General features: G+C 35.9%; 1 protein-coding gene across 8 annotated transcripts in view; it reads right to left on the bottom strand.

Annotated features, from left to right (window-relative positions):
- CLOCK (clock circadian regulator) overlaps window positions 1-13,677 on the bottom strand; it is a 135,253-nt gene that overhangs the window by 13,336 nt on the left and 108,240 nt on the right. For 7 of the 8 annotated variants that reach the window (XR_014296631.1, XM_082653015.1, XM_082653013.1 and 4 more), the window contains 6 exons: window positions 8,864-9,005; window positions 6,994-7,094; window positions 6,369-6,458; window positions 3,255-3,407; window positions 2,221-2,430; window positions 1,290-1,495 (listed from right to left, as the gene is read on the bottom strand). Coding sequence is in view for 7 of the 8 variants with exons in the window: in XM_082653015.1 (XP_082509141.1) it covers window positions 1,290-1,495; window positions 2,221-2,430; window positions 3,255-3,407; window positions 6,369-6,458; window positions 6,994-7,094; window positions 8,864-9,005 (902 nt within the window). In the remaining variant the exon portion in view is untranslated. The remainder of the gene's footprint in view (window positions 1-1,289; window positions 1,496-2,220; window positions 2,431-3,254; window positions 3,408-6,368; window positions 6,459-6,993; window positions 7,095-8,863; window positions 9,006-13,677) is intronic. The other variant, XM_082653017.1, reaches the window with a different exon arrangement.

The raw sequence follows: 13,677 nt of genomic DNA, 5'->3' as shown, positions 1-13,677 counted from the left end.
CATGTCAACATTCTACGTTAATGGATTTTCCCTCGGGCTTTAAATCTAGTCCTCTGTATTTCTGTGGAGCATATTCATAATACTTCCTTTCAGAAGTCAAAGCTGAAAGCTGGACTTTTTAACTTGAAGAAACTGAATTCCAAAGAGAAGAAATGAGTTTCTCTCTGCTCTTACTGCTTCTGCAATCCTGAAGCTTCTTTACTCTCTGGAAATTATTAATAGGACTTTAATAAAATCTATTACACAGTCTAATACAACAGCAAGGTTTTATTATAAAAGCAGCAGCCTACTTATATTGTACTAAAATTAGTAAAAAATAAAATGTATTTAAAATATCATTAAGACTAGAAATCCTATAGTTGTTGAAAGACTCCTTCCTAATATTCGAAAAGGGTATTTCTTCATAATATTTGTTTCTAAGTCAGCTATCTGGATGACTAAAATAAGTCACAGATGGCGGTTTTTCTAGAAGCGCCCACAGAACTTTAGCATAGTATATGTTAAAGCACGTGAGCTTTGAAATCAGACACCCAGGCTTGAATTCAGATACCCTTCTTCACTCCCTAACAGCTATAGACCCTTGACCAAATTATTAAAAACTCACTTTATTCTTACCTGGGAAATAAAAGACCCTTTTTAAAAAATAAAAATTAAATGAGATAATATATTTTGAGCATGTAGTACAGTACTTAACACAAATCAAGAAAGGTGAGCTACTCTTACTCCATAACACATATAAACTATGGTAGCAAACACCCTAACCACTGTTACTACACTGACAACACACCAGCATCTGTACTGAAATGATAAAAGTTTTATAGTGATATAGACAAACCCTATTATAAAACTTGTGTAACAGTGTGCTGTAGAATTTGGATTCTACAATATTTATTAGCACATTTCTGAACAAAACAAAACTTGTTGTTACTCTTTTATTATAAAGTCCATAAACAATGGATACATTCTGTGTTTTTATTTCAAATTCAAGAGTTAGCAACAAATTAAAATCACGTTTTTAAAGATCAAAGTGTTGTTGTTGTTGTTTTTTGTGGTACGCGGGCCTCTCCCATTGTGGAGCACAGGCTCCGGATGCACAGGCTCAGCGGCCATGGCTCACGGGCCCAGCCGCTTCGCAGCATGTGGGATCTTCCCGGACCGGGGCACGAACCCGTGTTCCCTGCATTGGCAGGCGGACTCTCAACCACTGCGCCACCAGGGAAGCCGCAAAGTATTGCTTTTTAATCAAACAATTTACATCTTTGAAATGACTAACGAAATATGACCACTACCTTATCTGTCTGTCCTGAGTGAATGTAGTTACTGCAGCACTCTGGGAACTGTTCTGTGGCATACTAGATGGAATCTGGACCATGCTTCCGGCCGTCGGCTGAGAAATCACCATAGTGTTGTACAGTGGGGCTGTAAGAGTGCTCTGTGTCTGACTGGGAGGAGATGTTTGCTGACTGTGCCCGCTCAGTACATTCTGTTGATTCTGCTAGGAAAGAGAAGATTTTACAGATAGATTATCTGAAAAAAATTTATTCAGGAAGTATGATTCTATTACTCATCATTCTAACAATAGCTGACATGACAGAAAAAGAAGTGGCAGAACATATTACTCTGGGAGAAATCAAGGAATAACTTGTAGTCATTGAGAATGAATTAGCCTTCAGTATCTTGCTGGAAGGTAAGCTATGACTTTTGAAAAGGAGCATGATCTTAACAGGGATGATATGAAATATACATGAAGAATTTCTTCAAACACCCAAAGTAGGTGACTGACATTACACATTTTTATATATTTCATTTGAAGTCTTGAGATTTATAATCACAGATGCACACCAATTACCAAAATTTCCTAGAATGTTGATTAAGCCATCACTGCCCTAACAATACAGTCTTCACCTATAGTAACATATGTCCTAGTCAGACACTTGCAAGTCAGTCTTTTTTTTGTTAACACACAGAACTAGTCCATATGTTCATTTTAAGCAAACTGCAAAATTTTTAAATGTCAAAATACTGAAAGCATTCAATGTTCAACAATTAAGAACAATTTTGCTCAAAATATTTTAATTATCACTCTCAATACTATAGTTTCTATTACTAGTAAAGTTTTAAATATGGTAATGTTCAAGATGAAGCTTTATTCTTGTTTTAGCAACACCATACATTTCAATCACTGAACACTCCACAGCCCACTGTACTCGATAACGTTACCTGACTTGATGTACTTTGTAAAGTCTGCTGTTGTATCATGTGCTGAGTTGTGCCAATGTGTCCAGTATTCATTCCACTTTGAATTTGGTTAGTCTGAACAACCTGGCTTTGCATATTTATAGGTGCAAGCTGCTGGATATTAGATGAATTTCCAGAAGAAAGTTGAACAGAACCAAAATTCAATCCAGGGGTTGACTGTTGTAAAAACATCTTTAAAAATAAAGATTACATTGAAATGATCTAAGTTAAAAAGAATGAGAGCATTAAAAAAAAAACAGCTAAAAATTAAGTTTAAAACGCAAGTAACAAGAAGACTAAGTCATTCTGAATGAACACTGAGCAAAAAATAATTGCTGAATAAAACATGATACTCATTTTCATTCTTCCAGTCACCCTAACCCTATCATGTTTCTAATTGTCAGAAAAAGCGTTATAAATTTCAAAACCTCCACTTGTTTGACATTTTTACATGTTGGGGATTATTATATCAGCTAGCGTTACCCTAACTCAGAGCTACTCAAAGGTCTGTGGACTGGCAGCTCTGCATCACTTACCATTTATAATTCACGGCATTAGACAGAAGTAGCCTTCACTTAAAGTTTCCTTTGACCAAAGTCCTAGTCTCCTTGGATAGACATAACTTTAGAGTGGCCTTGTTGGTTGACCAAATGAGACTAATTTGAATCCCACCTACTAGTATGTTTTTTAAAAAATGACTGATGATTGAGTCATAAATTCTGTACCTACATGTAAAGTATTTTGATGTTATGGGTTTAAAGCTTACTAAACATTAGCCTGCTAAAAGATGACTCTAATCTGGAGAAACAAAGACGCTGATGGAAACACTCTTAGGAATGAATCATCTTTAGAGACTGTTAATACAATCCTATTGAGTAAATAACCAATGAGTATTTATTGAACTAAACTGAGGAAATGTATCTTTTGCATCTCACTTTTAATTAAGAAAAGTCAATTTCCTAAGAAGCCAAAATGCAAATAGCATGCTTTGCTTGAATTCAAATGTAATAACTTACCTGAAGCCCTTGACCATGGACCATTTGAAGCTGCTCTTGAATTTTTCTTAGTTCTTCTTGTTGCCGATGAATGTTTGCCTCTATCATCCGAGTCCGTTGCTCCAACTGGTCTTTCAGATGCTGCATGGCTCCTAACTGAGCTGAGAACTGAAACTTAAGTATTGTGGACAGAAAAAGTGTAACATAGTTTACAATCACTTCTCATAACTGTAAAATGTGAAACACAAGCAGTACATCATGAGCTAAGAATGTTACGCCAGTTATGAATGTATCGCCTCTCAACTCCTAATTCACCTGTCTTTGCTCGGCTTTGTGATACTGGAGCTGGACCCTACAAATGTATCTCCGTAGTCAGCAGGCACAAGCAGTCCTGTCGGTGACGATGCTGGAGGGATACTGCAAAGTGAGGTTCCTATCTTTCTGGTTCTGGTGCTTTTCCTTCTTGTTTTTATGCCAATGGGTAGCATCCTAGTGAGTGTCATCAGCGCTCCAGCAGGTGGCTTTCCTGCAAGTCTCCCTGGCATCCTAGTGGGCAGCTCCCCAGCAAATGTTACTGGTACCCCAGCAAGTGGCTTCTTGCTCTCCAGCCCTAGTCTGTGGCACCTCCGTGAATGTGTGGACCATCCAGTGGCTACAACCACACCTGCCTAATGGGATCTGAGTTTCAGCCTGGCCTGGAAGAGCAGGAGTTCAGGAGCGTCGAGGGGGTCTTCCAAGTTGCTCCCCCTTGGCTACTCTCCCTTTCACTTACATTTAGTGGCTGCTCTCTACACCTGTTTTCCCTGTATTCTTTTGAATTCTCTTAACTGCTTTCAGTGGTTAATCCCTGTTACCAGTAATTTGTTATACTACCCCTGTTCAAATTTCTGGTCTAGCTTCTGACTAGATCTTGACTGATTACAAGATGAATTAATAACACTGGCTTTAGAAGACCTAGGTTCCTATTGCGGCACTACCACTGAACTTCATTTCTACTCTTTAACAACTGAAAAAGTAGCCTGCACCTAGAGTTGTTCACATCAAACTGTCATCCCTAGACTGTCCTCTTTGTGCATTAGAAAGTTATAAAAATCTGACATTAGAAAGTTGTAAAAGTCTGACAGATAACCAACCATGAAATTGTTCTCAGACAAGTACAAAACCTAGGCTTTTAAAGACTAAGCGATTATAAATGAATGCATGCATACATGAATGGAAGCATAGATATTCTACCTACAGAGTAAATAAGGTTTTCAATCTTACTTATTTCTCTGTTTCACCTGAGTTACAGGCAGCTTCTATTTACTACTGCTTGAAACTTAGTCACATTTGTTGATTCACCACTTAAGCTCGTTTACTTAATTCCAGGAATATTCTGCACAGGATACAGTGTAAGAGCAGAAAGAATTTCACTGTATTGGAAATCTGTCTTAATCTTAAAATAGTCTCCTACAATTCATGTAAAAGTGAGAAATGCCCCCCAAAAGCTTTTTTACTCTATCTTCAAAAGTTTGTATTGAGAACACTGAATATTACTTTTCAAAGTATACAACTCTGACTTCTGAAGTTGACAATACCAGATCAAATCATACATTAGATTACACTAGGTGTGAGAAAACATTACAAGTTTAATACCCTCATGCCTTAATTTTTCATTATTTGAAATTTTATATTTATGTCATACAAATATATTTTATCCTAACTAAAGTTATTTATACCTTTAGGTAAACATTACATTGTCACCACTTAAAGGATTTCTATTAAATACAAATACGAAAATAAAAATAAACACAGAAAGCAGAATAATGGGAAATAAAATCACAGAACTAAGAGGCAGAGTGCTTGGCTTTATCACTGAATGAAATACGAGATTCGAATACTTATTAACATTTTTGACATAGTCGATACTATTTATTTCATGAAAATATTCCTTTACAATGTTAAGAAATGCTTATTCAGTATCTTGAGATTAATGAACTAATAATATTGAAAATATGTCAAATATTTACATAAAAATTCTGTTACCCTTCAGAATAAAAAGCTTTTGAGGACTCAGTGCTGATAAAAACTACTGCAACTCCAGATACTATTTAATAATACAGTGCTGTTATAAATACCTTACACAATTATATGTTGCTAAAAGTCAAGATTATGACATTTAGGTAATTTATAGCACTGCCAATATATTTGTACAAGTGTCATAATATATAATAGCTATAGTTATATATATATATATATATATAATTTAAATAACCACATATGATAAGGGTATTTTTAGAAAAACATTGTTTTTACCTATTGCTAACTATCATTATTTGAAATTAAGATACTGTTAAGATATCTTTAACACCAAACAGAACAGAAACTTTTGGATTATTTTTAGCACAACTTAGTAGTATTTTTAACGTGTCTGAGGCACTGAATGAGTGCAGTCATAAATTACAAGTTGCGAAGTTATAATCAAAAGTGTCACTTTTGCAATACCTCTCCTTTGTCTTGCTAGTTTTTGTATTTAAGCCTCCTCTGGGACTCAGTCCAAGTAACAATTCTTCCAGGAAGTTCTGTTTCACTTCCTCAGGCTGCATTAAGGGTCCATCTAATGTGCTCACATATCAAGACTTCAGACCCTGAGCATAGACTATAGTACATTGTATTGTAGTTAACTGTCCTTCCCTCTAGATGTAATAAAGTCTCTTAGTACAGATATATTTACTGCCAGCACCTGCAATATCTGATAATACAAGGAACTCAATAAATGTCCTGTATATAAACAAATGGATGAATATATGAATAAAATTACTCAATTCTTCCACTATCCATAAGAAGAACAAAATGAACAGCTACATTTCATCTTTAATATCTTTCTGTCTATACTGTTTCTCAATAGGGGTTAAACAGGATAGTTTTTTGTTATGCAAAACTGTCACACACCCTAAAAGACAATTAGCACCCCTGGTCCTTGCTGACTAAAGGGCCAGTGGTACCCCAATATCATTGACAATCAAAAAATCCCCAGATATTCTAAATGCCCACAGCTGAGATTTACTGCCCTGTAAGTATGTACTTTTAAAAATCTCTAGTAGCTTAAAAACAGTTTATAATTTTAAAATACTTAACTGAAACAAACAGAAATACCTGGGACATGCCTTGTGGAACTGGTAAATTTGCAGCTTGAGACATCACTGGCTGTGTTAATGACTGACCAACAGACTGGGAATTTATGGACTAGAAGCAAAATAGACAATAACACTGGGGTGACAATCATTCCCATAAATGAGTACTTCCACCAGAAATATCACCATGGCATCTTTATAACTGAATTACAATTAGCCTCATACTTTTTTAGCTGAGTATAGGCATGTCTTCCCCCTCTAAACTGGAAATGCCTATTCCCTATTTATCTTTTTGTCTTTCAAGGCACCTGCCACATTACCTTGCATGGGCTCCCAATAAAAGCTGGCTGGACTTTACTGAAAGTGATTGGTATTTGAAATTAGATATAAAACGGCTCTAAATTATCAGTCTTCCATAATTGAAAAAAAAAAATCTAACAGTTTACCTGAAAAATAATCAAAAGGACTGGTATGTTTGACAACTACTCCACAGAAAAATAACGATCTTGAGTAAGTGTTATGTATAAACAACTATTTTGAATTTCATAGAAAGGGATAATAAATAAATGAATTTCTGAAGATTTAGATGATGTTTTTTTCCCCTTTAATAAATCTTTATTCAGAAGAATACTACCTGTAGAGTTTACCTGACTACTAAATGATGACCTCCTTTGTGCCATCTTTTCATGAGCTGGTAAATGCTGTCTGGGAGGAGTGCTAGTATCCGTTGGGATCTTTGTAGGTGTAGCTAAGGTTGGTCAACAAAAACAGAATAGCATTAGTACTTTATAAAATATAATTTTCAAAGATCAATCTCAAAATGCATTTCAGTGAATAAAAGTGGTTTTTGAGTTATTTTTCTAAATTATTCAATAAAAGTGAAGTCTATGACAACAAGATGATTCCTTTTAATCACTTCTTTTTTAAGGACAAAGAAAATATCTGAAATAGGAAAACTTCAAATATAAAAATGGTTACTACTCCTATAACTCAATAGTAAAAAAAACCAATAACTCAATTAAAAAATGGCCTAAGGACTTGCACAGATATTTATCCAAAAAAGACATAGAGATGGACAGCCGATATATGAAATAATATTCAACGTCACTAACCAGGGAAATGCAAATCAAAACCACAATGAGATATCACCTCTACCTGTCAGGATGGCTATTATCAAAAATATCACACTGTAAATCAACTATACTTCAATTAAAAAAAAAACAGCTTATAAACTGTTCAAAAAACAAAATCTGAAGACAAGTGTTGGTAAGAACGTGGAGAAACTGGAACCCTTGCACACCGTTGGTGGGGATGGGAAATGTTGCAGACACCGTAGAAACAGTATGGATGCTTCTCAAAAAAATTAAAATTAGAACTACCATATATGATCTAAAAATCCCACTTCTGGGTATTTATGCAAAAGAATTGAGATCAGCATCTCAAAGAGATACTAGCATTCCAACGTTCACTGCAGCACTATTCATAATAGCCAAGGTATGGAAACAATCTAAATGTCTATTGACAGATGAATGGATTAACAAAATGTGGTGTATACATACAGTGAAATACTACTATTCAACCTGGAAAAGGAAAGACATTCTGCAACTTGTGACTTGGATGAAGCTTGAGGCCATTATGCTAAGTGAAATAAGCCAGTGACAGAAAAAGACAAGTACTGCATGACTCCATTATATGAGGTATCTGAAATAGGCAAATTCATTGAATCAAAGAGCACAATGGTGACTGCCAATGGCCAGGAGGCAGGGAATGGGGAATTATTAATTAATGGGCATAAAGTTTCAGATAAGCACAATGAATAAGCTCTAGATCTGCAGTACAACGTCATACCTACAGTCAACAATAATGTACTGTACACTTAAAAATTTAAGAGGGTAGATCTCATTTTAGGTGTTCTTACCACAGTAAAATAATTTGTTTTTTAAAAGGAAGAAATAGCTATAATAGGGAAAAATTTTTTTTCTATGATCTCAGAAATTTCTATTATTTAACCTCTTTTGATGTTCTACCCACCATGTTGAGTAGTTCAGACAACCCCCTTTTTCATTATATATAGTTTTAATACTCTGAGAAACAAAGGTGCTAGACTCTTTTTAAAAAATTAAGAAGGACATTAATTTAATGACAATTATGTAAGTCTTCATAAAGACAAGATACACACAAAGCACTTTCAAAAAGCAAACTCAAAGAACACTACTTACTGGCTCTACCAATAAAAAAGGAATTACTGTAATAGTTTTGCTTTCTTTTTGAGGGATGATTAAAAAATAACAAGACCAATATTACTACCTACATATTTTATAGGCTACTTTATACACTTAACTCTTTGCTAGATGTGAGCAATGTGCCTCTTGCTCACTGAAAAGGCTAGTGTATTTCAGAAATGTAAACACTTATCATTTGAAAGTGGCAGTCGATGAAAAATGCTGATACCGGCAACATAAACAATTTAGAAGGACTCTCTTTAAAGGAAGTCTGCTTTCAAGCTAGGGTACTCACAGGAAGGGTCTGAGACTGCAGTATGAGATGATTTTCTTGAACTCCGGGAGGAAGCAGAAGGAGTTGGGCTGTGATCAAACCTTTCCAATGCTTCCTTGAGACTGACTGTATTTATACGATTATCAGACCCAGAATCTTGGCTCTAAGGAGACAAGAGTAAAATAAATGTTTTCTTGTGGTTCAGTTCAGAGTTCCCAAATTAGCAATACTTCTTGCTAATTCCTCCTCCCCAAAATCAGTTTTTACCCCATAACAAGGGAAGTGTACCTGTGTAATATTAGGTAAAGAAATGAAAAAAAAATTTTAATAGCCAGAAAGTTTTGGTTTCATTCTCTATTTAAAGAAACAACAGATGCAAAGGAATGAAGCTGGACTCTTACCTTATACCATATATAAAAGTTAACTCAAAGCGGATCAAAGATCTAAACGTTGAGAACTAAAACTATAAAACTTTTAGGAAAAAAAAAGGGAAAAGCTTCATAACATTCGATTGGGCAATGATTTCTTGAATATGACACTAAAAGCACAGGCAACAGAAGTGTATCAAAGGACACTATAAACAAAGTGGAAAAGCACCATGGAATGGGAGAAAACATTTGTAAGTCATTTATTTGATAAGGAATTAATACCCAGAATATATATAGAGCTCCTACCACTCAACAGCAAAAAAAAAAAAAACAAAAACAAACAAACAAAAAAACCAAAAAACAAAACCCAAAAATACCTGCCACAAAAAATCCAGTTAAAAAATGGGCAAGTCTTGCAGAGACATTTCTCCAAAGAAGATATATAAGCAGCAAACACATGAAAAGATGCTTAATATCACTAATCATTAGGGAAATGCAAATCAAAACCAAGAAATACCACTTCAATCAAGATGGCTATTATAAAAAAAAACAGAAAATAACCAGTGTTGGTGAGGATATGAAGAAACTGGAACCCTTGTGCAGTGCTGACAGGAATGTATAAAATAAAACAGTGCAGCTACTATGGAAAACCGTAATAACAGCTCCTGAAAAAATTAAATATAGAATTACCATATGATCCAGAAATTTCATTTCTGGGTATATCCTCAAAAGAATTGAAAGCAGGTACTCAAACACATATTTGTACAGCCATGTTCATAGCAGCATTAGTCACAATAGCCAAAAGATGGATGCAACTCAAGTGTCCATTGATGGATGAATGAATAAACATAATGTGGTATATACATACAATGGAATATTACTCAGCCTTTAAAAGGAAATGCTGACACATGCTACAATATGGATGAACCTTGAGGACATTATGCCAAGTGAAATAAGCCAGTCACATATAGACAAATACTATATGATTCCACTTACATGAGGTACCTATAGGAATCAAATTCACAGAGTCAGAAGTAGATTGGTGGCTGCCAGGGGCTGGAGGGAGGAGGGAATGGGGAGTTACTGTTTAATGGGTATGGAGTTTCACTTTGGAAAGATGAAAAAGTTTTGGTGATGGATGGTGGCGATGCTTGCACAACAGTGTGAATGTACTTAATACCACTCAACTATATACTTAAAATAGGTTAAGATGGTAAATTTTGTTACATATATTTCACATCAGAAAAAAGAAAAAGTGAAAAAAAAAACCCAACAGAATTAAGATGACACTTAAGTTTACAGACAAGGCACTAAAAGCATCTTTGGAACTCTGCATTTGACTGCTCAAAATCTTCTTCACACCAACTCTGACCTTTCTCCAGAATTCAATATCCATATTGGTGATTCATCTAATATCCTGTCCTGGCCTCTCAGCTTTCTAGGAACTCCTCGTCTCCAAGAAACTTTTCCCTCTACTCTACCGTGTTCAATCTCTACTCCTTGTCATTACCAGATACTCTAGCACCTCTAAGAGCACAAATTAAAATCTAACTTTAAACCATCCCTGTCCTACCTAGCCTTCCAGCTCACTTGTTCCTTTGGAGACAATTATAGTCAACCTAAAATGACCGCCAACCTAAAAAAGATACTCAACACTAAGCAGAAACATTGTTTTCTAGTGGGCTCATCTTCCTACTCTTCACAATTACTCCATATCTTTCCCATTGTTCCTAAGCTTCTTTCTCCCTCTCTCAACTGATAGCTTTGTCTTATATCGATGAGAATACTTGCCACCACCAAATATGTAACTCTACCTATTAACATACCAGGTATATGAACATAACCATCTTCTCCTTCCTCCTCATTATAATGGAGGGAAGTAGGTCCTTGTTGAATATCTATTTTATACATAGTAGTCTGCATATGTTAACCTCAGCATCCTAATTTACCCCTCCCATCCACCTTTCCCCTTTGGTAATCACAAGTCCGTTCTCTGAGAGTCTGCTTCTGTTTTGTAAATAAGCTCATTTGTATCATTTTTTAGATTCCACATATGAGAGATATCATATTTGTCTTTCTCTGTCTGACTTACTTCATTCAGTATGATAATCTCTAGGTCCATCCATGTTGCTGTAAATGGCATTATTTAGTTATTTTTTATGGCTAATATTCCATTATGTATACATACCACATCTTCTTTATCCATTCTTCTGTTGACGGACATTTAGGTTGGTTCCATGTCCTGGCTATTGTAAATAGCACTGCAATGAACATTGTGGTGCATGTGTCTTTTTGAATTATGGTTTTCTCTGGGATATGCCCAGTAGTGGGATTGCTGGACCATATGGTAATTCTATTTTTAGTTTTTTAAGGAACCTCCATACTGTTCTCCATAGTGGCTGTACCAGCTTACATTCCCACCAAAAGTGTAGGAGGGTTCCCTTTTCTCCATACTCACTCCAGCATTTATCGTTTGTAGACTTTTTGATGATGGCCATTCTGACCCATGTGAGGTGATACCTCACTGTAGTTTTGATTTGCATTTCTCTAATAAGTAGCGATGTTGAGCATCTTTTCATGTGCCTATTGGCCATCCGCATGTCTTCTTTGGAGAAATGTCTATTTAGATCTTCTGCCCATTTTTTTGGTTGAGCTGTTTGTTTTTTGGTATTGAGCTGCATGAGCTACTTGTATATTTTGGAGATTAATCCTTTGTTGGTTGCATCATTTGCAAATATTTTCTCCCATTCTGTGGGTTGCCTTTTCATTTTGTTTATGGTTTTGTTTGCTGTGCAAAAGCTTTTATGTTTAATTAGGTCCCATTTGTTTATTTTTATTTTCATTACTCTAGAAGGTGGATCCAAAGATATTGCTGTGATTGACGTCAAAGAGTGTTCTGCCTATGTTTTCCTCTAAGAGTCTTATGGTATCCAGTCTTACATTTAGGTTTTTAATCCATTTTGAGTTTATTTTTGTGTATGTTGTTAGAGAATGTTCTAATTTCATTCTTTTACATGTGGCTGTCCAGTTTTCCCAGCACCACTTATTAAAGAAACTGTCTTTTCTCCATTGTATATTCTTGCCTTCTTTGTCATAGATTAATTGACCATAGGTGTGTGGGTTTATTTCTGGGCTTTCTATCCTGTTCCACTGATCTGTAAGTCTGTTTTTGTGCCAGTACCTTACTGTTTTGATGACTGTAGCTTTATAGTATAGTCTGAAGCCAGGGAGACTGATTCTTCCAGCTCCATTTTTCATCTCAAGATTGCTTTGGGGGCTTCTCCGGTGGCTCAGTGGTTAAGAATCTGCCTGCCAATGCAGGACACATGGGTTCGAGCCCTGGTCCAGGAAGAGCCCACATGCCATGGAGCTACTAAGCCCGTGTGCCACAACTACTGAGCCTCTGCTCTAGAGCCTCCGAGCCGCAACTACTGAGCCCGCATGCCACAACTACTGAAGCCTGAGCACCTAGAGACCGTGCTCCGCAACAAAAGAAGCCACCACAATGAGAAGCCTGCACACAGCAACGAAGAGTAGCCCCGGCTCACCGCAACTAGAGAAAGCCCACACACAGCAATGAAGACCTGACGCAGCCATAAATAAATAAATTAATTAATTAATTAAAAAAAAGATTGCTTTGGCTATTTGGGGTTTTTTGTGTTTCCATACAAATTTTAAGATATTTTGTTCTAGATCTGCAAAAAATCCCATTGGTAATTTGATAGGGATTGCACTGCAATCTGTAGATTGCCTTGGGTAGTACAGTCATTTTGACAATATCAATTCTTCCAATCCAAGAACATGGTATATCTTCCCATCCATTGGTGTCATCTTCAATTTCTTTCTTCAGCATCTTATAGTTTTCAGAGCACAGGTCTTTTGCCTCCTTAGGTAGGTCTATTTCTAGGTATTTTATTCTTTTTGATGCGATGGTAAATGGAATTGTTTCCTTAATTTATCTTTCTGGTCTTTCGTTGTTAGTGTATAGAAATGCAACAGATTTCTGTGTATTAATTTTGTATCCTGCAACTTTACCGAATTCATTGATGAGCTCTAGTAGTTTTCTGGGAGCATCTTTAGGATTTGCTATGTATAGAATCATGTCATTTGCAAACAGTGACAGTTTTACTTCTTCTTTTACGATTTGGATTCCTTTTATTTCTTTTTCTTCTCTGACTGCCATGGCTAGGACTTCCAAAACTATGTTGAATAAAAGTGGTGAGAGTGGACATCCTTGTCTTGTTCCTGATCTTAGAGGAAATGCTTTCAGCTTTCCTCCTGCTGAGTATGATGTTAGATGTTGCCCTCACTGATTCTTAATTCCTAGGTTAGCAACATTCACATATTTGACACCATGACTTCTCTATTCCTTGATGAAGACCTTGACATCCACTTGTCCTCAGTCACTTATTCTTATAGTTAAACCCTAGACCTTGTCATAATCAATAAAAATAAGCATTCCATAAC

Source organism: Grampus griseus (genome assembly GCF_964374135.1).
Source record: "Grampus griseus genome assembly, chromosome: 4".
NCBI classification, from domain to species: Eukaryota; Metazoa; Chordata; class Mammalia; order Artiodactyla; family Delphinidae; genus Grampus; species Grampus griseus.
Note: the sequence above shows the minus strand (reverse complement) of the source record. Positions and strands in the feature narration are given on the sequence as shown.